This window comes from Crocodylus siamensis, chromosome 9, assembly GCF_052110815.1.
Source record: "Crocodylus siamensis isolate JL-2025a chromosome 9, ASM5211081v1, whole genome shotgun sequence".
In the NCBI taxonomy this organism is placed as follows: domain Eukaryota; kingdom Metazoa; phylum Chordata; order Crocodylia; family Crocodylidae; genus Crocodylus; species Crocodylus siamensis.
Window position 1 is genome coordinate 40849216 of NC_143403.1, and position 22286 is coordinate 40871501.

Here is a 22286-nt window from a genome sequence, read left to right on the forward strand (position 1 = left end):
AGGGATGATTGCTTTTCTGAGCAACAGAAATCTTGCTTCTGCTACCCAATTTGAAAACAGCTTTAATGTCATGGGTATATCTGCCTGGTACAGTGCTTGCTGTGGCACTGTTGGCATGAGCTTGGGCATCTTTGCACAGTGCTGCATTGTGCCATGTAAGACCCCAGCCCCTTTTCACTCCATCAGTCTGTTCCTTGAGTGTCCTGGGGTTCAAACCTTCTGCTCCCCTGACAAACCAGGTGTTTACTCCAGACTTGAGCTCTGCAGAGCTAAGTCAATTAAGGAAGAAACTGGGCTGGACTCCATCCTTGCTCACAGAGCAGGTAAGGTCCAAGTGCACTTGAGTGACTGGAGGATAGTGAGAAGAGCCACACTTAGGACTCTGATCCAGGCTGTGAGGGTGGGCTGGAAACAGCTTCTCTGTGCCCTTTTAGCAAGCATGTCCTGTCTGGGGGCTGGTTCTTTACTGTCCTCATAGGCTCATTCTTCTGGAAGAGTGCTTGAGCCTCTCAAAGTTTAAAATAACCTTCCAAAAAAGCCTGGCTGTGACCCCTCCTGAAAGCAAGCGCAAGCATTGTGCTGTCAGACACTGAGGGACACTTGCTGGAGGTTCTAATCCCTGAAGGGAAAGACAGGTAAGAAGCTTAGAAGTGTTCATATACAAGCAAGGATGCCCACCAGCCTTGCTATCGGATGGCAAAGTATTCCTTTACAACAGGAGGGACCCCTCTCCCTCTCCCATAAAATGCCAGCTCTTAATTTTCACTCTTTTTTGACTACAGAAAAATACTAGAAGCAATTCTGCTGCAAAGAATTCAAAGCCCAAAGCAAGTCAAAATATTTTTAACACTGTGCAGTCCATTTGTAATCTCTGATTTATCTTGTGAATCACGTTTGCACATCTAACAGTGTTAACACTTGTGTGACACCCTGAAGCACCCTTGAAAAGATCTCAAGGCATCCCAGGGTGCCACAGCACTCTTGTTGAGAATCGTAGCCCTATGCCAGTGCTTCCCAAACTTTTTTTCCCCTTGGTATGACCCCATTTATGGCCCTATTTCCTCAGCATAGCCTCTCACTCCCACCGCACAATTTCCTCCCCCCAACCCATCTGCTGATGTTGCAGCCCCATTTGGGGTTACGACCCACAGTTTGGGAACTGCTGCCCTACACCATTGGGTGTGATAACCCCACATACCTGAGGGATGCTTCCAGGTGGATCATTCTGTCTTGCAATGCTGATAATAGTTAAGAGTTCTGTCTTGGTCAGTGTGGAATGGAGGAACGTGGGTCAGGAGGCTGCTGCAAGCCTTTTGCCCTGCAGGAAGATCAGCCTGTTTGGAGAATGGGAGGAGGCAAGGGTCTCAACTGCATGCTTTGTAAGGTCTCATCACTTAAACATTTTAGGGAAGGGACTCTCACATTTTGGATTGGGCCTGACAGCAGACTCATATCTTGGCTGAGGCCTATGACCATTTAACATTTGCTTTACAAAAACACTTTATTAAGGAAATGTTAAATTTATAACTCTATCCTACTATGTAATGGTTTTAAGGGAAACAGGACCCTGGTACATAATGTTCACATTGGTACATAGTTGTGGGATGTTCAAGCAATCCAATCATTTAGTTAATCGTTTGAGTGTGAGTGTGAGTGTGTGATTCTCAGCCAGAGAGAATGCTGGGATGGATAACTTCCATTTTGACTGTGGCCAGGGCCCCATTCTGGCAGGTGCTGTTTATGCCAAAAAGACATCCCTTTGCCCCAAAAGATCACAGTCAAAGGGTGTGCCTAATCTCCCAGACAGCCATGCCCAGTGCCCACTCACTTGTCCACTCATACATTCCAAAGACATGACATGCTTTTGAGCAATTGCATGGGGCACCCCAGAGCTGCTTTACTGCTGCCTCTTTGGGTTCAGTGCCAGCATGTGGGAGCCGGTGACTGGAGTGTGCTTGGGAGCAATGGGGACAAAGTGCACACATGCTTTAAAAGACCAAGCATAAAGCAGTTCAGGGGAGCTGAGATGACAACAGGATGACTACAATTCTTAGCCACTCAGGATCAACAGATACACCAGGCAACCTCCATCCTTATGGGAGGCCACTGTTACAGGAGAGGAGGACTCTTGAAGAATGTTTGTGGCATGTTCTTGGAGCATGAAAATGGTTTCATAGCCAGGCTACTGGCCTGCTATGGAAACTGGTGTTCAGTCCACTGCTCTGCCACAGCCTTCCTATGGGATCTCAGCTAAGTTACTAGTGCCTCAGCTCCCCCCTAGTGATTGTAGGAACACAGTCAAGCCCTGCCTCATAGCTGGGGCATCAGTAAATGCAGTACTCAGGCCAGCAGGGGCCATTGAACGAATGATATAGAGAAGTAATGGGAGATGCCTGTGTGCATTCTCTTTGTGGCTGTCCTTCCCATCTCACCGCTCAGCATGCAGACTTGGAATCACTTGGTTTGTGTTGTTAAGGAGGTGAACAGTTTGGACTACCTGCTCTCCTGTTTAAGTTATGTCTCCTTTAATGACTGCTGGCTGTCATTCCAGCCACTGGGCATCTCCTGCCCATGCCAGGAGGAATCCATGCCATCCCGAACATTTACAGTTCTTGGCACCACAAACTCTTTGAGTATGTTGGACTGGGGATGTTGGGGATGGGCTGTTGCTAGGGGCTTATGCAACTGTGGCATTGTGGATGACCTGAACTGAGGTGAGGGGTTCTGTCTGGCAAGCAGTGGGCAGGGGATATGGTTTGGGGCTTCTTGGAGAGTTTGGCAAGAAATCGGGAGCCCACTGCACAGCCCGGGAGTTCATTGTTAACCAGGGTTAGAACTGTCCCTTCTCACTCCAGCCTGCCTGACCATGCTGAGAAGACTTGGGTTTTATAAGCTATGGCCCAACCATCTCTGTCATGCTTTAGGCTTAAGCAATGCCAGGCAGGGCAGGAGAGCTCCACTTATCGGGCAAAAGCAGTGCAAGATAATTCCTGTACAGAACTTGCCTCTGGACCTGTCAGTGTCCCCAGTGCTGCAGCCGTCTTCCTGAAGCACTTGAGCAGCACTGAAGCACAAGCTGGAGGGGGAGTTGCAGACCATGCAGCAGCTGACTTAATAGAATGGCCTAGTTTCCTTTAGAAGGTTGAATCTTGCCAAGAAACTGGAGCATCCAGGCTGCTCAGAAATTAATGAATGCCCTGGTACCAAATTACTCCTTGGGAGGAGCCATGCTGGGACTTTGTGCCCATGAGAGTGGCTTTTGAAGTGCAAATTTTAAGGGGTGGGGAATTGATCACAAGGGTTCTTCAGTAACTGGTATAAAACACATCGGTACGCTCCAGCTAGCCCAATTGGAAGAGGTCAGCTTGCAGATGGACAGGAGAGAGTTGATCTGGAACCTTTGGCCAGTGCTGAGTCTTACTCTGGGAGAGAGAGGTGGCATCCAGGGGCACCTGGACTTCTAACCTGGGCAAACTGCAGGCAACAGCTCAGTGAAACTACCACAGAACTGCCTTCCCCATGGGGCCTGCCTCCCATTCATCTTCCAATCTGTAAAGCTGCAGGAATAACAGATTTTGAGGGCTGAATTTAAAAAAAAAAAAAAAAAAAAGGAAAGGCTGGGGACAGGATCTCCATTTTCTTTTGGAGCTCCTGAAATATTTTGTTTGTTTCAAAATGTCTTGTGTTAGTTTTGGAAGTTGTTAATGCTTTTAAGACATTTCTTTAAAGTTTAGGTCCATTTCAACATCAGTTATGAAAATGAGTCATTTGGAAAATGTCAAAACAAAATATTGACTCTTCTTAAACTTTTGGCTTTTACTTGGATGGGAGCTACCCACTGACTTCAGCGGCATCATTTTAGTCATCCTGAAAATATAGTTTCAGGAAATTTTATTATTTGATTATAAAAGCCCCCAAACCAAACTAGCAGCCTCCCACTGCCTGCCTACCCCTCTGCCCAGCTCTTTCTGCATTTGAATGTCTCTGACTGCAGAGCTGGGCAGCAGAGTCCTTCAAGATGTGGTCAGGCTGTTATGCTCTGGCAGACAACAATGTCCGTGTTGACTGAAGGGTTGAGAGACTCGCATCCTCACATTACCAGAGCCCAACCCACACAACATGCATCTCTCAACACCCTGTATAAAGGACTGTTGTCTGCACTGAGTGACATGTCTGTAGTCACAGGAAGTTGAAGCCAGAAAGCTTGGAACTGAGCCTAAATGTCAAAGTCCTAGTTTGGTACCTTTTCTAGTAGGCTGTTCTTCATCATGATCTTTCTTAAGAAGCTTGGGCCCAGGTCTCCCTTCATACTGGTTTAACTCGACTAATGAAACCCAGAAGATTTAAACCAGTGTGAGTAGAGAACAGGGGATCCTTCATTTTCCTGCTAATGCTCAAAAGAACAGGCAGTAGACACCCTTCTATGCGGTTGCCAGAGGATCCCTTAAAACCTCCTTCTGTCATGTCTGGCAGACTAGTCTGTTGCTGTATCGTAAGCAGACTAAGGAAATATGATCTAGATAGAATCACCCTAAGGTGCATACGCAGCTGGTTGAAAGCTGCAGACAGGTATCAGTGGTTTGCTGACTGACTGAGAGACATTTAAAGCGGTGTCCCACAAGCCTCTGGCTCTGGATCCAGTTTGTTTTCAATGGTGCTGTGAATCAGTTGGCTGGTGAAACAGAAAACATACTTTTATATGTTTTTCCAGGAGACCACATGTAAGGTGGGATTGCAAGTGCTTTAGAGGACAAGATCACAATTCAAAATGAGCTTGACAAATTGGAGAGATGGCATGAAATCAGTAAGACGAAAGGCAGTATAGATAAGTGCAAAGTACTACCTTAAGGAAGGAGAAATTGAAAAGCTTGGGTGTGAAATTAGGAATATCTGGCTAAGCTAAGGACTGGCAAACTTTAGATTAGCAGGCTGCCCACTTGTGACTTACCTGTCTCCATGGGCCACCACAAACCACTGCTCTCCTCTAGCACCCAATTCAGTGCTGCCTCTGGCATGTGCTGCTGATTCCCATCCTCAGCAGCAGTGAGGAGGGCTGAATTTGGCAAGGGTGATGACAGGAAGCAGCACCTGCTGTTAGGAGTGTGGAAAGGGAAGAGGCAGCCAGGGAGGGCTGCAGAGGGGATTGGTGGTGTGATGCAGGACAGATACAATCACTTTGTCTCAAATTCAGCCCATGGGCTGTAGGCTGCCAACCACTGAGCTAGGCTATAGTGCATGAACAAGTTTCCAGGAGGCAGAAGAGGCAGGTTGTTTGTCATGCATGAGCTACTTTGCAGTTAATGCCCTTGTGTGCACTCTAGGGGCTGTGCAAAGCTTCGGTAGACAATTTCAATTGGGAGGAGATTTGGCCCAATTCGGAGGCTGTCTCTCCAAATCCGAATTGAATTGGGAGACCCATTAAAAGGTCCAAATCGAATTGAAAGCCTTTGAATTGATTTGGCACTAATTTGAAGATTCAGCAATAGACAGTCAGTATACCTCGACCATGCTGCACACAGCTGCCTCAAGCTGGTAAGTCTGTTGTGGTGGGTGGAGGCAGGAGGGAAGGAGGGAGCAGATCAACGCTGTGCCCTCCTGCCAGTCGCCAGGCGTGGGATGGTGCTGCTGCACTGACTTGGACAAGTGGCGCACAGCGGTGGAAGCCACTCCAGCCTCCCTGCACCTCCCGAACAAGCTGCAGCTTTGCTGAGCTGGGACACGGCAGGGCAAGCAGCAGCAGGGCATGGGGGTGGGCACATGAACCCAGATTGGAGTGGGGCCAATGGCAGGGTATTTTAGAGTGGTTGGTTGCAGGCCCTCCATGGCCTCCACTTGACTGCACTCTGCAGGGCAGGTAGAGCCAGGGCTTTGCTGGATCTGGGCTGGGGTAGTCACGTGGAGCACAGCCCTGGCTTCTCCTGCACCGCGGAGTGCAGCCCAGTGGTGGGTGGCTGGGGCTAGCCTCCTGGAGCACAGCCTGGTCCATCCTGCCCTGTGCAGATCCAGGGGTATGCCTGCCCCCATGCCCACCCGGACCAGCAGCACACAATGGCAGGAGCCCCCCTCCCCAAGTCCCGCACCCCTCTGCCCCAGCTGGGCAGCTTGTCCCAGCCCCTTCCCTCCCCCCTCCACCCACCACAACAGATTTACTAGCTGGAGGCAGCTGTGTCCAATGTGCTTAAGGACTACTGCCTGTTTAGTGTATGGCCAAATCTCCAAATCAGTGCCAAATCTTCAAATCCAATTCAGCCACATCAAACTGGGACAGTGACTCAAATCACCAAATTGAATCAGTGTCCTCCGAATCAGCCGAATCTGAATCCAGATTGAATATTTGCCGCTTCACACAGGCCTAGTGCACTCTTATCCACTCATTGCTATGAGAAAAGGCTGATGAAATTGGGCTAGTTTTAGGAAGGAGATGACTAAGGAGAGAACTCAAGTCTTCCAGTACAGAAAAGGTTGTATTAAAGAGTCATGGAGAACAGCCATCAAGCAGGCAAGGAAAATCAGCTCAACATGCAGCGAAGATGTCATGGGTTAAATGTAGGACTTCGTTAGGCAGGTGAGGCACTAAAAGAGGCTGACGGTCTATGGAGCCATGAAACCTCCTTTGTTGGAGGTTTGCAAGAACAGGTTAGATGGCTATTTCTCAGGGGATGGTCTGGGTAAGTTCTGATTATGCCTCTGGGAAGACACATAGATTAGGTGACCCCCTGAGCTCTCATCCAGCCTATGCATGTATGGTTAGTGTGATAGAGCCTGGACGGGAAGTGACCTAGAAATGACAGCAGGTTTGTTAGTCTCATTCTGTTGCCCAGGCTGGTTTATGTGCTAGAACTAAATTGCATTAGGATGGCACACAATGTGTATGCTCTTAAAGGTATCTAGTCACAGCCAGAAACTTCATCTCCCTAGCCCACCTTGTATATACTAGACTCTGAATGTGTGAGGCAACTGATAATGTGTCTTAGCCACATGCTGACACCCTTTGCTTGTTAAGCTAGCAAAAGCTTGAACACAGACCTTTGGATGTGAGCTGTGTCCTCCTGGATATTTTTAGTCTGTGCTCTCTGGGATGCTGCAGTAAATCCCACTTAATGCTCAAGTGTATTTCAAAACATGCCATCTGTTTGGCTGGGAGCTGCTGAGCCTCTGATGGGATAAATGGGGTCAAAGTTGCCCCAAGGTCTTTGAACCTACATCAAAAAGCACGGACTCATATGTGTGCAGGGGCAGTCTTACTCCCAGACTGAAAGTGCATGTTGCTGTTGGTTTTCACACCTTACTTTTTCCTTCTCTGACTTCACTGCCCCTTCCTCAGCCTCTTCTGGTTCTCCCATCTTATTCTGGGTTCCTGCTCACTCTGTTTCCCTTCCCACAGAGCCACATCTCGGAGGCCTGACAAGGCATAGTCTCCTGTTCTACCCAGGAGATCTTGGCCAGTCAGGCCCATAGCAGCAATCTGGGCACTGCTCTCCCTATTTCATGACAGCTGGAGGGATTGTGAGACTGTCTGGTAAATGCGGGAAGTCTGGATGTGGGGTTCGTTGGTCACAGGTGCCAGAGGTAGGTACACCTGCTACTATCCTCGTCTAAGGTTTTGCTTCCCCTCATTTCTTTCCACAGATGCTGCAGCCACAGTTCAAGTCCCATAACACTAATGAGGTCCTGAGCAAGCTCTTCCAGATTGTGCCTGGTGAAAACCCATACAGCTACCGGGACCCCCAGAAGTGTCGGCGCTGTGCTGTTGTGGGCAATTCAGGCAACCTGCGCGGCTCTGGTTACGGGCGAGAGATTGATGGGCATGACTTCATCATGAGGCGAGTAGCTGATGCTCTAAAGCTGTCTGTAGCAGAGTGGGGAAGGGAGCCACTGGCACAGTTCATCCAGGTCAGCGAGCTGAGTCAGGAGGTGCCACACCCCAGCCTCCGCACTGGGCTGGCTGTCACTTCAGATAATGCCTGAGTAGAGGAGGCAGACTCGACCCCCTTCCTCTCAAGCTGCTGGTTCAACTAGCTAGCACTCACTCCCCTCCTCCATGCATTTTAAAGCAAGTTTCTATCCTCCAGGCAGAGGGCTAGTTTTTCCCCTCCCCCACCCATCTTTCCAGTTTATGTCTGGCCTGGCTCTGGCTGGTTGAGCTCTCTTTCCACCTCTGCTGGTTTCCTTGTCAATCAGCTCTTTGTCTTCTCATTAATTTAAGCTTCCCTGAGGCTCGGGGGGAGAGGGGACACAACCGTGTGCACTGGGCTGTAGCCTGTCACTTGGGGGAGCAGCTTTTAATCCAGTTACAGAGGAAATGGCAGGATATGGAGTACAGAGAGCCTGACTTGGACTTAACCTAGAAAAGCTGAGAGCAGCTGCAGAGGGAACACTGGACCTGACCTAAGACAGGAGTCTTGTAACTCATGATGTTAAAATCCTCCCATCTCTGAGGCCAGGTGGGAACAGGGGTGCATCTGTAACACCCATGGCCCAGCCTTGCAAATCTGCTCACAGAGCAGTTCCTTTAATAAAGGAACCCCTCCCCCAATGTGCCATTCTGAAGGGAGGAGGAGGAGGGAAAGAGAACAATAGACATCGTCTATGCCAATTCTGTTTTTTGGCCTGGGAGGGCTGCCTTGCACCACCATTACAATCATTGCTCTTAGTGAAACACATTTGAACCAGATGTCAGCAACCTACTTTGGCTGAGAGCCACCCCTCCAGTCCGAGTACTGGACTGCTCTCTCCTCCTTTTGAGAGTGCTGTAGCCCACTCATTCTGCAGTGAAGAGATAGATGCTTGAGCAGAGACAGCACTGATGCTAATGGCAAGAGATGCAGACATGCACACAACTGTGCATGCTGCTTAAAGGGAGCTTCTCCCATGGAACAGTGATGTCTTAATGTTCCTCAGTCATCACTGCTGGCTCCTTAAGACAGCATTAGCATAAACTGCTGAGTGCGGGCTCACTTGCCTTAAGGGGCCAAGTAGCATTAACTGGGTGAGATTCTCTCCTGTTGAAGCAAGAAGTTGCCAGATAAAAGCAATGGATAGAATGTGAGTATTTCCTTTCAGTTGGCCTGATGAGCTACTCTTCTCCCACATAGCCCTCCCAGAGCATCTCTGTTAGGAGATTTCTACTGGAATCTGGAGCATCTGCCAGTCACTTATATAGCCTGATTATAGGACTCTGCTGTGGAGCTGAACTCCCACCATGAACAAGGGAAGGCACATTGCACTGACGTTGCAGTATGCTTGGATGGTTTTAATGCAACTCTTTTGCTCCAGAGCAGAATGGGGCACCAGTAGTGCTGCAGGGATCACTCTTTCATGCCAGGGATGGGGGAATTGTGGTCTCTGGTCACACTCACCCAGCTCTTTCCAACCAGGGGAGCAGCACTGGCTTTCTCCTGAGCTGCAAGGCTTTGGAGCAATAGGGAGTCGAGAAGAATAGTCTCTTCCCAGTGCCACAGAGATTAGGGGATTTATTCGGAAGTGCATTCTGTTGTCCTCCAATGAGAGCTGCTCTATGAATGTGAAGTGGTCTTAGTCTTACACTGGGAAACCAAGGCACAGAGAGGCAGTGACTGCTTGTAGTGGGCCAGTAAGGGGCGCTTCTGCACTGAGCCACCCACCTTACTGCACCCATACACCTACCAAGCCCGAGTGTCTGCCCTGGGGCGCCTGTGACTAGCCGACCCCCTTCCTGAAGCACTTGCAAGCCTGGGGTAACCACTGCCACTACCCGGGGCTTGGTTATTGCCTAGGCCCTGTGCTCCCTAAGGTGCACAGGGCTTGTAGACCTTAAAGGCATTTGACCCCCTGCAAGATCTTGGAGTGCTTCCTTTAACCTGAAGCACAGAAAGTAGCCTCCCTTAGTCATTCGAGCCAAGGGAATGCAAAGGCTTGTCCATTCCCTCTCAAGCATGTACCACAAAGCTTGTTAATGGATAGCTTTATTGGGTAGAGAGGGTAGGCTTGGGGAGGGGTACAAGTCGGAGAAGCATCAAAAGAATACCCTGAGCAAACAGAACTGGCCTGATAGACATTTAATACACTTCTAAATTACTATAAGCTACCTTTCTAGTTAAGTTTCTGGTAATTTACTCACTTCAGCGTTCCAGAAGTGGGTGAGGATTGCAGAGGTTCAGTCTGCTGTGTAAAAGTCCCAACATGGCTCTTCTTGTCCCTGGAGAGCCTCTCACTTTAAATAGCCCTATCTGACCTCACCTGCTAGCTCTAATCAAGGCCAGGTGTTTTATGTTAACCAACCAATTTGAAAAGCATCACACCTTGACCTAGACTTGAGCCCCTGCCCCCAAGTCATGAGGTCAGAGCTCAAGCCATAGGGAGGTCAGATTCCCTCCCTCAGTGCCTGTGGTCAGTCATGAATGCAGTAACTCAGGGCATCGAGACTGACAGACAAGTGAGAAGACAAAGAGAAATGAAAAAGGAATAAAACAGAAAAGAGTAGGCTGGAATGGAGTTCTTTCACACGCCCATGCCCTGGAGGGAGTGGGCTGGAGCTGGGATTAGAGCACGGGTGTGCTGATACCCGGTCCGATGCTGAATCCCATTTAGATCACACCTATAACAACTGATGACTCAATGCATGAGGCAAATGTGGAGCTCCAGCTACCTGGACAATGTGACTGATCAGGCTTTAAGTTGCTCTAGTCCAGAATTAGAAGGTTCTTCATGTCTGTATTGCAGCAGTACCCTTTGGAGTTTCAAATGTGCAGCCTCATGACAGTCTTGCTCCTCTGTACTTTCTATGGCATTTTGGCATGGCTGCTTCTGTGGGATTACAGCCACCTCCTACCTCTTGGTGCCAAGGCCAAGTTTGGAGGACAGGCCTGCAGTTGGGTAAGAGTTGCACCTGGCAAGAATCCCGAGAGTAGAGGGTGGGTTGGCTGGGCTAGCGTACCTGTATTTACACCAGGCATGCTTGGCCAGCATGAGTGGCCACTACTGCTGTACTGCTAAATCCTCTAGCATAGACCTGCCATAACTCTGTTGGGGCTCTCTGCTAGCCACTTGGCTTGTGTCAACTGAGTCAAATGGCAGGCTTCAAGAACCTGTTGAGCGCAAAAGCTGCTTGTTTCATTTCATGCTTGATATTGAAGGGGGAAAGACTTGGCAGTGGTGATTTCTTAGCCCTGTGGTGACTAATGTTGGCAGTGGGATTTTCTACTAATGCAAGCCCCTGTCTGTTGTAACTTCTGGGGTAGCCACCTCATGGGAGTATGCACTATGGCTGTGGATCACTCTCTGGGTGTCATGGTCCCCAGCTGTGCTCTCTCAAAGGCAATGGCCTCTCTATGGAGAGCCCTCACTCGTGCTATTCCTCTAGTGTTCGTATCTCAGACAAGTGTGACCCTGCCTGCCTTCCTCCCTGAGCCTTTGCTTGATAGGAGGTTAAAAATTCTCCTGCCCCTAAGTTGCAAGGTAGGGATAAGGTTCTAGGATTGTGCTCCGTCGAAGGCAGCACAGTTTGTGTGGCTTATCCATTTGTCAGGCAACTGGGATGATGGGATCCAACAGGCTTAGTGAGGGAGAAAAAACTTTCTGCCTGTGGGATCTCTACCTAGTCAACCCATCTCTTACCAGCAGTTGCTTCTGGATACCGCTGGCTCCTCAGTTTTACATGTTGTGTTGGGAAGACCTGTCCCAGAAGTGACAAACCTGTTGTGGAATGCCACACCATCTGGAGGCTTCCCTTTCTCTGCATGGGCATTTTGGATATTCCATAGTCACCAGGCAGCCTAAAGCTCACTGGTGACAGGAGAGGCTTGTGTTCCAGAATCTCTCAGTTCTGTTTGAAAATCCGTCTCTTGGGAACGCCCCCTGCTCATTTCTCCCTATGGAATCTCTTACTGATATCACACCAGTACCTCTATCTGCTTATTGCAACTGGATCAGCTGGTCACCATTCATTCAGGTCTGTTCTCTTTATGGGTCTCTCAGGCACAGATCATCAAGTGGAGTGCCTGGCTACCTTTCTGCCCTTCTCAGGCTCCTTCTTAGTTGCCTTCCTGGGCAGTTCCTTCTTAGGTTGCCAGCTTGTGCCACTGTTTGGGTTGCATTGGCATTTCTGTTACACCGCTTCTGGGAGAGCAGAGAAGTTTGCTCTGAAAATATATAACTAAATGATGCTGGGGTTGGAACTCAGCCCATGAGGCTGAGGCTCTGGAGTGAGCTGTGTGTGTTCTCTATCTTAGCAGCTAAAAGAAATAAGACCCTCCTTTTTGTGTTAAGCCAGTGAGAGGTTGGTTTGCAATTTGGCTAAGCTGTATTTGCTGTCTCACTGCTTTGGTCTCTCTCCTGCTTCAGAATTCTGCTGCAACTTGTGCCAAGACCCTGAGGTCCAGCAAAATTGGGTCCTGTGGTCTCCAGCACCCAGGATGTTTGCATTTTCACAGTTGTCCATAGAGGGCAGAAGGGCGAGAGTTTCCCCTCTATTTAATTTGATTTTCAAAGGAAAGAGGTGATTATCTCCCTGGTTCTAGGATACCCTTACTAGCAGCATGAAGGTTCAGGCAAGTGGAGAAGTGGGTCCAGTGCTGACCCAGCCTTGGTCTCTGTGGTGGACTTGCACCTCCAGAGACTCTTTGAGAATGGACAGAAAGGCTCTGCCTATCTAAGCTGCCTGAATTCCTGGGAAGGCAGCCCTGTGAGAACATGTGCTTATGCTGAGATCTCTTGAGTCAGGTGCTAGGAGCTGCAATTAGTGCAGCAGACCTTGCCAAAGGCAGCTGAGAGAATGACAGGAGAAAATTCTAGTCTTTCTAATGTGTGACTGATCAGAAATACGTCCTTCTCGCCACAATGTCTGCCCTGCCTTGCCTGTTAGATCTCAAACAGAGGTTCTGCCTGGATCATGGGGACCGTGGACCTCAGTAATAGCAGAGGTTTTCTCTAGGTGCGCCCCCACAGTATGTTGTCCTTCATCCTCACTTCCTACTGTCTTCATTGCCCGCTGACCACTCTCCCTCCAGCTCTCGGCAACCCTTCCATGGTGCTGTACACACAACTTTGAGGCACTTGGGGAGCCTTTGGGATGGAAGGCACGATAGACGTGTCAGGCTGTTATTTTCCTCTCTCTGCGACTTCCAGAAGCTGTGCTGTCATCTACGCCAGAACGAAACTTGTTCCAACTGCCAGCTCAGCTTGGTGTCTGAGAATCCAGCTGTCCTCCTAGCTTCACGTGTAAATCGCATTCCTGCAGCAGGCAGAAAGTTTCCTTTGCAGTATCAGCAGGATCAATAAAATTCCACCAGGAGCAAAAGCATAGTGAAGGCCAAGAGAAAGCTATCTCCTAGGGCTGACAAGCTTTTTTGGCTGTTATCCTGGCCTTAACTGCTCCTCTTCAAGGGAGGTTATAGAGACTGCTGTTCCCTGGGATGGCCTGGTGTTCCACTGATGGGTCCATACATACATTAGCTTATTGGGAGGGACAGTTAAGGGGTATGGTACCACCTTCTACCCCTATAGCAGTAGAGACTTCTTACCATCAAGTAGCTAAAAATGGCCAGAGATTTTGTTTTTGGTGACCCTGGTCAGATTATGTCACCATTCTCATGGAGACATTTCTCTGAAAGGTATTCTTTCAGAGAGTGCCTACTGCCCCAGGCAAATGAACCCAACATTGGCACTGACGCCAAGGAGCCTTTCTGTCCTGTGCTCTCGATGCCCAGGCACCAGCAAGGGCCAGTGTGGAGGAGCAAGCCACTTAATTCATATGCAGAGGGAATGAGAGCTGGCCTGGTGTGGGAGGAAAGTAGTGGAATGAACAAGGAAGACTGAGACCTGGGGGTCAGGAGAATAGGGACCTCAAAAAGGAAAAGGAGTGGGGCAAGTTGTAAAAATCAAATGAGGAGGGGCCAACCCAACGGGTCTGGGATTGACTGGGACAAGGATGAGCCAGAAGTGGAAAAGAGATGGGCTTAGGACAGGTTGGAGGAGACAGAACACTAGGGTCATTCTCTTTGTTAGAGTCCATTCCCCTTCAGCTCCTGAAGTAAAACTTGCCATTCCAGAGAGTCACAGTTCCTCTGCCAGCTATGGAAGAAGCTGGCAAAATGTCCCACCTCCTATTGCTGACTCAGAGAGAATGACAACCTACTACTACTCTCAGTTCCTCTATTAGTTCAAGTGGTAGCCATCTGTGTGGTGAACCTAAGGGTTCCAACACTGCTGCACACCTATGGGGATGCCAATATGATGGCATTCCTCTGAATTTTTTTAAGCAAAAAAAATATATATATATTTATATTGCATAACATTTGTTTGAGATGTGTATAATTTTTTAAAGCTTCATATCTATCTGTTTATCAAATGAATGTTTTTTTTCCTCTCACTCGATATATAGATATATATGAGAGAGAACATTCGCTTGAGAGAGAGAATTTTTTAAAGCTTCATATATATATCTTAAGCGAATGTTGTCCAGATTGTAAAGTGAAGTGTTCAAAACTTAGGAAATGGTGAAATTAAGAGTGCCTAGGTAAGCTATGTTTTATCCATGTGTGTGCACGCACATGTGCATTATGTAATTAAGGGCTATGTAATAATCATACTCTGTTTTCTCTTTGGACCCCTGCTTCATTCATTGTTCAGGATGGACTTCCTCTGGGAATGAATCAGGTCTGTGTAGTAAAGGACATAGTAGCCAGAGAGTCTTCTGCCACATTTAGTTGCAGAAGTTGGAAGGTGTTGAGTGAACGAGGGAGAGAGGATAGTCAGGAGAACTAGATTCTGCCCCTGCCTGTGCCAGAGGGATCCTTCAAGATGCTACTCAAGTAGCTTAACCTAGACTCTTCACATTTAATCACTCATTGCATTTTCCTCATCTTGAGTGTTCAACTTGATACCTGAGGGGCTGGTCTGCAGAAAGCCTGACCACTCAGTTGCAAGTGAAATAGCAGGAGCTGTGCTTTAAAAATAATGAGATCTGTAAATGCGAAGTATTATGAAATATCAGGTGGTAGTAGGCATCTCTTACTAGACACCCAAAAATAGCAGAAATGGTCAATGTTAGTGCTCCTGGGGGTACTGTGAGAAGAGAGAGAGGTTGGTGTTTTGTTTGTGAAGCCCTTGCTTGCTATAGCTGTACATGCCATAAAGCCCAGGTCGAAACTAGTAATTCTGTCTTCAGCACAAGGTCAAGAACAGACTGCAGTAAACGAGGTCTAGGGTCACACAGGGACTAACGAGGGGGAGACTGTTATTAAACAGCTTCAGACTGTGTAAACACAACCTATCCTGTGTAGTGAATGTGGCAGGGGTTCTATAGGAAGAATATCATGGGAATCATGAAGTGCTGGCCTGAGTCACGATACGGATTTCAAATTGGATTTCCTGACAATTCAGTGCTTAGAGAGGTAGTTAGGTATGATGGGGTAAAATTGGGCAGGGCAGAGATGCATCTTTATAGACTAAATACATCAGAGATGCATAAGCTTTCATGAAAACAAGTTCACTTCATCAGATGTTAATATGCATTGACAACACTTAATGATTTTCTGATCTAGGTGTAGTGAGAGCAGCATCATTCACTGAGTTAGTTGCCCTCTCTTTGTTCGTGTGCAATGTAGGTAGACTGCTTAGTCTTGAGGTCACTAACGCATTCAGCAATGTATGCAGCCAAGCTTCCCTTAAAAGCGGCCTCTTCGTCCAGTTCCTTTCACTTTGCTGCCACATAGTGGCACCCATAGGAAAATGCAATTTGGACTTTGGACAGCTTAGTACAGGGCTGAGATGATGAAAAAGATCGAGATCCCAAGGTGCTTCATGGAGAGAGCCATTTAATTCTTAAATTAATACAGTTTAAGGCCAGAAAAGACCATCTAGAGACCTCTGGCCTTTCCACTTTACAGTGTCTATAGGTTGAACTTGAGTGCTTTTCTTGGAGAAGCCCTTTAATTTGAACACTTGGAGATAACGAATCTACCACTCCCTAAGTAGCCTGTTCCAGTAGTTAAAAACCTTGCTGTTAGACATGCGTATCTTCATTTTTTTATTTGAATTTGTCTGGCTTCAGAACAAGCACTGATGATTGGAAGCTGCTTTTCTCTGCTTGTTGAGAGTCCTTTTGGCACATACTTCTTCATAAAAGTACTTGTGCTGTAATGGAGTCTCCAAGTTAAGCAGAACTGAGTTCTTCAAGTCTCGCTCTGTAGGAGCATTCTAGTTATCTGTCTGCATGCTACATTCTAGTATCTTTCTCCCTAGACACAGCAGTAAAAGCAGCTCCAATTTGTTACATCTAACAACAACCTCCCATTTGTACATCCAAGGATCGATCACTGCAACCCCTTTTTGCCACATCATCATACTGAAAACTCTGGTTGAATTAGCTTCAGAGTTCCTGTTTTCCTAGATTCTGTATTCTGTAGGCATGATCTGCTTTCATGTTGTATTAAAATGCATCCAGATTGCTCCTGCCCTTCTTATTTACCACACTGCTGATGATTTTTTTTTGTTATCCACAGATTTTATCTGTAGTGACTTTCATTTTTACTTCCAAATCTTTGATGAAAATGTTGAATAGCATCAGGCCTAGTAACTCTCCCTGTGGATCTGCACTAGAAATGCTTCCGTTCCATGAGGATTCCCTATTGACTCTGTTCTTTAAGAATTGTGAGCCAGTTCTCAATCTGTTTAATGTGTGCTACCAGTTATACTTGATTTATTTTCAATTAAAATATTGCATGGTACTTAGTCAAATGTCTTACAGATAGCTTTCTACTTCTGTGACTCCCTCTTGTTGCCCAGGATTGACATCATACTAACTGACTTATAGTATTTTCAGGTCATCCCAGCTGCCTGTTTTGAAAATAGGGACAATATTAGCTCATGTGTGACCTTCTGGAAGCTCCTCATTGTTTCAAGATTTATTACAAATTCACATGAGCAGGCCTGAGATCTCTTGGGGAAAAGTTATCCAGGCCTGCTGATTCTTCTTTAAAATATTTCTCTTTAGTAGATTTTATTTTTTAAAATTTCCTCCTTCATTTCAAATGGACTGAAAAGTACTCCCTCATCCTTGCTTCATGCTATGAGTACGTCATCGTACTGCTTTCCAAACGAGTAACACAAATATTTATTGAACTCTTTTTAAAATCTTTTTCTTTTCCTGCTTTATTAACAATTTTACCATTTCTGTCTAGTAATGGACCTATACCACTTCTAGGGTTTCTTTTGAATTATATTTCTAAGTCATTGCAGGACTGGAGAAGTTCTGTTTAATTGAGGTGCATCTCAAAATACAAGTCAAGATGTGTGCTCTGTCCTCCACTGAAAAGTCAAGAATGACCCAAGGCAGTAGGGATTTCTAAATATCACTGCATGAATGTTTAGTGATTGGCAAGTAGGGTGGTTTTTCCCTCATTCTCACGGTAGTTCAAGTGGCAATGTGACTTGTCCTCACTGAGGAATATTGGGAGCTAGGAACTCTGTTCCCCTGGGTGGAAAAAATGGTTTTTTCCCCCCATAATTGCTGCTTTATTATTGCTTGTGCTACTTCTGAAGCATCTAGTGCTGGATACTGTAAAACAGGATACTGATTTGGATAGCTCCCTGGCTTAGCAGTTCCCATGTGCCCATAACATGTCACACTTTAGCAGCTAGAATCGCTACCTAAAATTGCAGCCACATTTTGCCAATCAAACTCTTTCTAAACACCTAATGCAAAACAGTTCTTGCCCCCAGGACCTTATAGCTGAAATAGTTGAGAAGAAGGCTGGGATGGGAATGAGGTGAAGAACTGGAGTGATTTGTCCCAGATCACCCAGCAGTTCAATGGCATAGATAATAGAAGTCGGCTCTCCAGAGTCTGTCTAGCACTGTCTGCTTCTTCTGTGTGATTAACTGCTGCATGGTTGGAAAGATGTGTTTTGAATAACTGAGCTATAATATGTTTGTGCATCTCTGGATGTTAGTCAAGTTTCTTGCTTGGAACACGGCTATGGTAACACTGTGAAGTATCACAGCTGAAATTCAGAAGTGTTGGGCACCCAGAACTTCATCTGAAACTTAAGGGCTGCAGCAGTCATTTAGAACCCCTTACTCTGAATCAGTGGATACAACTTTGTTCCTTTTTAGGAAGTACATCAATCTTCATCTCCCTGGGTGCAAAGTTTAGGTTTTTCCTTTTAAAGTTTTTCCCCACGTTTTTTAAAGAGGTATGGTCACAATGTTAATGTAATGCCAGGTCTGGAAATTGAGCGCGCAGTGAGAGACTACAAGATTCCTGGCGTTAATAATTACTCATCTCATCTCTAGTTGTGCAGATGTTCCTTATTGATGAGCAGGTTTTCAGTTTCTGTCTCTTTCACTAATTAGCTTGTTCTGTGCAAGTGACAAGGAAATTATGAAATGCTGCCTTTCTAAGTCCCAACTCTCTCTGCAGAATGAACCAGGCCCCAACAGTAGGTTTTGAAGCAGATGTCGGGAGCAGGACCACCCACCACTTCATGTACCCAGAGAGTGCCAAGAATTTGCCTGCTAATGTGAGCTTTGTGCTAGTGCCCTTCAAAACCTTGGACTTGCTGTGGATTGCTAGTGCCCTATCAACTGGACAGATCAGATTGTAAGTACCCAATTGGACAGTCATGCTGGTGGGTGAAAGAAGCCTTCCTTCTGAAAGGCAGTTGACTAGCACATCATGGCAATGTGTACCCAGCTCTGCATCACGTGGGTCAGAAGGCAAAAGTGGCATTGTCTGTGGGATTTGCGGCTTTTTACCCCAATGCCACTGGCAAGGAAGCAGTGAACAAATGTTCTCTTTGGTGGCTGTTCATTTGCTTCTGTTAAGGACATGATCCTGTTCCACTGAAATGCAATGGGGAACATTGCCAGTGGCTTCCTTAGATAAAAGATTGAGACTCAAATGAGTGTGTTTCATTCCAGTACTCCCTAGTGTTCTGAGACCTCTAATGAGCTCCCCTAGAAGCTGCTGCTCAGGGTCAGAAAGGGGACTTTTGGTAAGAGAACAGAATTACAAAGCAAGCTTCCCTCTGCTGCCCTCATTGTCCTCTCCCCCTTTCATAGCTCCATGTGTGAAACAGGGTATTTATTTCTTAGGGTTGTTGGGCTGGTTGCACTCTGCAGCATTGTACTGCCTTGGAAGGCATAGGAGCAGACTGCATGAAGACTGCAGGGAGCCACAGCCTGATGGGGCCTAATTAAAGCATCTACATTTTGTTCCTGCGGTTGACATGCAGCTATGCCCCAGGCACAGTTTGGCTTTTTAAAGAAATGTTTCATGTTCCAACCCAAATCAGCTAAATCAAGTCCAAATCCATGAGTCAGTTCAGAACCATAAGTGGCCCTACTACCGGCAAACATCCTCCACCCTCACCAGGGGCTTCAGATATTTCCAAAGTCTTCTGGCAGGCATCCTACGGGCAGGCCCAAGCCCAGAGGCTTGGGGTTCAGATGCCCTCAAGTTTCACCTGCCCTCAGCCATATGGCTGCAGGAACAAGCTAAGGAGGAGCCTCCCATTTCCATAAAATGGGCATTAAGCCCCAACATCTCAGCAGGTACTAAACCAGTCCAGAAGAACAGTTACCCCTGAGAGAGCTTAAGATCAACTGCCTTCTTGGACCCAGATGCATGGTGTTTCCCCTGCCAGGCAGAGTGTGGCTGGCTGGCCAAAGCCAGTACACCCAACAGGTGCTTGGATACTTTTCCAGAAGCAACCATGAAATTGGAAATGGAAGTATGCAGTCCGCTGTGGGTGAGGAGAGGAGGGGATGGAAGGGAATGACCCATGTGTCTTGCTGCTGGGAGCCTTGCTATGACACTCTGTGGAATCTTGTTCCATTGATGGGTCTCTTGTCTCCACCTCAAGCTTGTTTGTAAAGTCCTTGTTAAGGCCAGAGCTTGCAGCTGAAGGCACTGTGTGTAATTGGAGTCTCTTGTCTACCTGCAAATGTGCTCTCAGGCTGGTGATTGGCTCACTCTTAAACCTCAGTGACTGGGGACCAGCCCTATCGGTTAGAGGGCAGGGATTGTTTACAGCAAAGATGTCCTTGGGCTGCCCATCAGGGTGTAGGTAGGATGCTGTGAGGTGTTCAAGTGTTCTGATGGGCACAGTTAAACTACACCAGCCTCCTTTTGAACATTTCCCACAAAGCAAGACTAAAAGGCAAAGTGAATGGAAAGTAACTTTAGGAAGGAGCAACAGGAAATGCTTGATGTCTCTGTCACCAGCTCCCAAAGAGGGTAAGGATACCTGCCCTCTGTCCAGCACCCAGAGATCTCTGCTCGGAGTCTGAAGTAGCTTCTCATTGTCCGGTGAGGTTCAGTTGCCTACTGTGCAGTGTCTGTGAAACCTGGAGTTTGCAATACAGTGTGATCGCTCTGTGTTGGGAGATAAGGGCTGGCCGCTCTCATGCTTCATGGCAGAGGCTGGTCAGCACAAAGGGTCAGGAAGAGGTTTGTTTTTCTGTCTCCGGGATCTCCCTGTTTTACAGCAGGAATTGGTACCGTCTGCATCAGCATGATCCATCTGCCATGTAGTGTATAGGCTGCACATCGGCCAGACCTCTCCCTTGCCACAGTATGAAAGGGGGTTATGAAAGGGCTGGTACCTGCCTCCTAAAGCCTGACTCGGGGGATACATTAGCAGGCGCTGGGTCTTTTGAAGTTCATAGGAATATTCATTGCTTGGGCAACTTCCTGAATCTGGACCCAAGTGAGTGACTTCCCCATTTAATACTGCTCTACTTCGAATGCACCTTCTCATCATAACCCCTGTGCGAGCTCAGGGAGCACTGAGGACACAGGAAATAATTTGCCTTTTTGCTGTTTCAGCACATACGCACCTGTGAAGCCTTTCCTTCGGGTGGACAAAGAAAAGGTAAGGCTGGTGCTGGGCCCCCTTGGCATATACTGTCCTGACTTGTGGGCGGGGAGAGGATGATCCAGAACACCTGTTCACTTTCTTCTTTGCCCAAGAAATCCATCCTCCTTGTCTTCTCAAGAACATTTCCTTAAAGTCTGCTTGTGGCCCTTCTCCATGGAGAACTTGGCTAGCCCATCTAGTCAGGCTTGGAACACAACTCAGCCACCTTTATGACTTTGCCTCTAATGTGAAAAAGGCCAAGCAGGATCCTGAGGTAGTTAGATTTCAGCAGAAGTTGCTGTACTTCACAACAAGGGTACTACACATTTTCCTGACTCATAGTTCATTTGAGTTTCATAGATCACTTTTTCCCAAAGACTGCATCATTTTATGTCATCTCAGAGCTGATCTTGCATTCAGCACTGTCTCTTAGAGAAGGATTGAATGGAATTTGGCTGGTTTTAGTAGAGTGTGCCAACAAACTGCAGGAGCCAAGAAAATGTTAGACTGACTTGGTACCTGTCAGGCATGTGAAAGTAGGGGGTTTCTTGGTACCTGGAAAGTGTGGTGAAGCAGCTAATGTGCTTGTTGTGTAGCTGAGTTATGGCAGTCCTTTTCAGCTTGTATACACTTGTTCATTCATGAACAATTTGGGCCCGTGCTTCTCGTCCTTTTTCCGTTTTTAGGAGAATTTCTGTAATCTGAACTCTAAAGTTTGACTTCCTTGTAGGTGCAGATCTACAATCCGGCTTTCTTCAAATACATCCATGACCGATGGACAGAGCACCATGGTCGCTACCCATCCACGGGGATGCTAGTGCTATTTTTTGCACTTCATGTTTGCGATGAGGTAAGGGTTTGAAGGGGTTGATGATGCCATTGGCATGGAGCATGGGAGTTGGTTTCCTATGTGAAATCCAACCTCCTGCTGCCTTCATCTTCAAAAGGAAAAGTATCTAGTCCTGGCCATCAAGTTCTTAGCACAGTATAGCTGAAATCTGCCACAGTTCCCAGTGGTGACCTGTTTCCCAGCTGCAGGTTGTTGTCTTTCTTTGTATCCACTTTTTGCTGAAGCAGCCTTCTAAAACTAATCCCAAGTCATTCACTGGATTAGCAGGATTCCCTCCAGTTGAAGGGCATGTATTTCCTGTGAGAGTCCTGGTATCCCCCATTCCCTCAAGCTTTGTGTAGCATCATAATGGCTTCTGCTTTTCAGTTTGGACTTGGGCAGCAAAATCTGTGCTGATGGGATGTCCTGGAAATGTCTTGAATGAACGTGCCTTGTAATGCTCAGGAAACCTATCTTTGTATCTGTTGTGCATTATGTTAGTGGGGGGTGGAATGTAGGCTTTCCCAGTCTACCATCAGCCATCGATCCAGTATCCCATGTTCTGCAGGAGCTCATGCCTGCTACTTTAGAGGAAGACAGAAAATGCTATAATGCAC

At 47.1% G+C, this 22286-nt stretch overlaps 1 protein-coding gene across 4 annotated transcripts in view; it reads left to right on the top strand.

Annotated features, from left to right (window-relative positions):
• Positions 1–22286, top strand: part of ST3GAL2 (ST3 beta-galactoside alpha-2,3-sialyltransferase 2) — a 113736-nt gene that overhangs the window by 84761 nt on the left and 6689 nt on the right. For all 4 annotated transcript variants that reach the window (XM_090061979.1, XM_090061980.1, XM_090061982.1 and 1 more), the window contains 4 exons: positions 7630–7823; positions 18401–18580; positions 20810–20855; positions 21571–21690. In XM_090061979.1, the coding sequence (XP_089918105.1) occupies positions 7630–7823; positions 18401–18580; positions 20810–20855; positions 21571–21690 (540 nt within the window). The remainder of the gene's footprint in view (positions 1–7629; positions 7824–18400; positions 18581–20809; positions 20856–21570; positions 21691–22286) is intronic.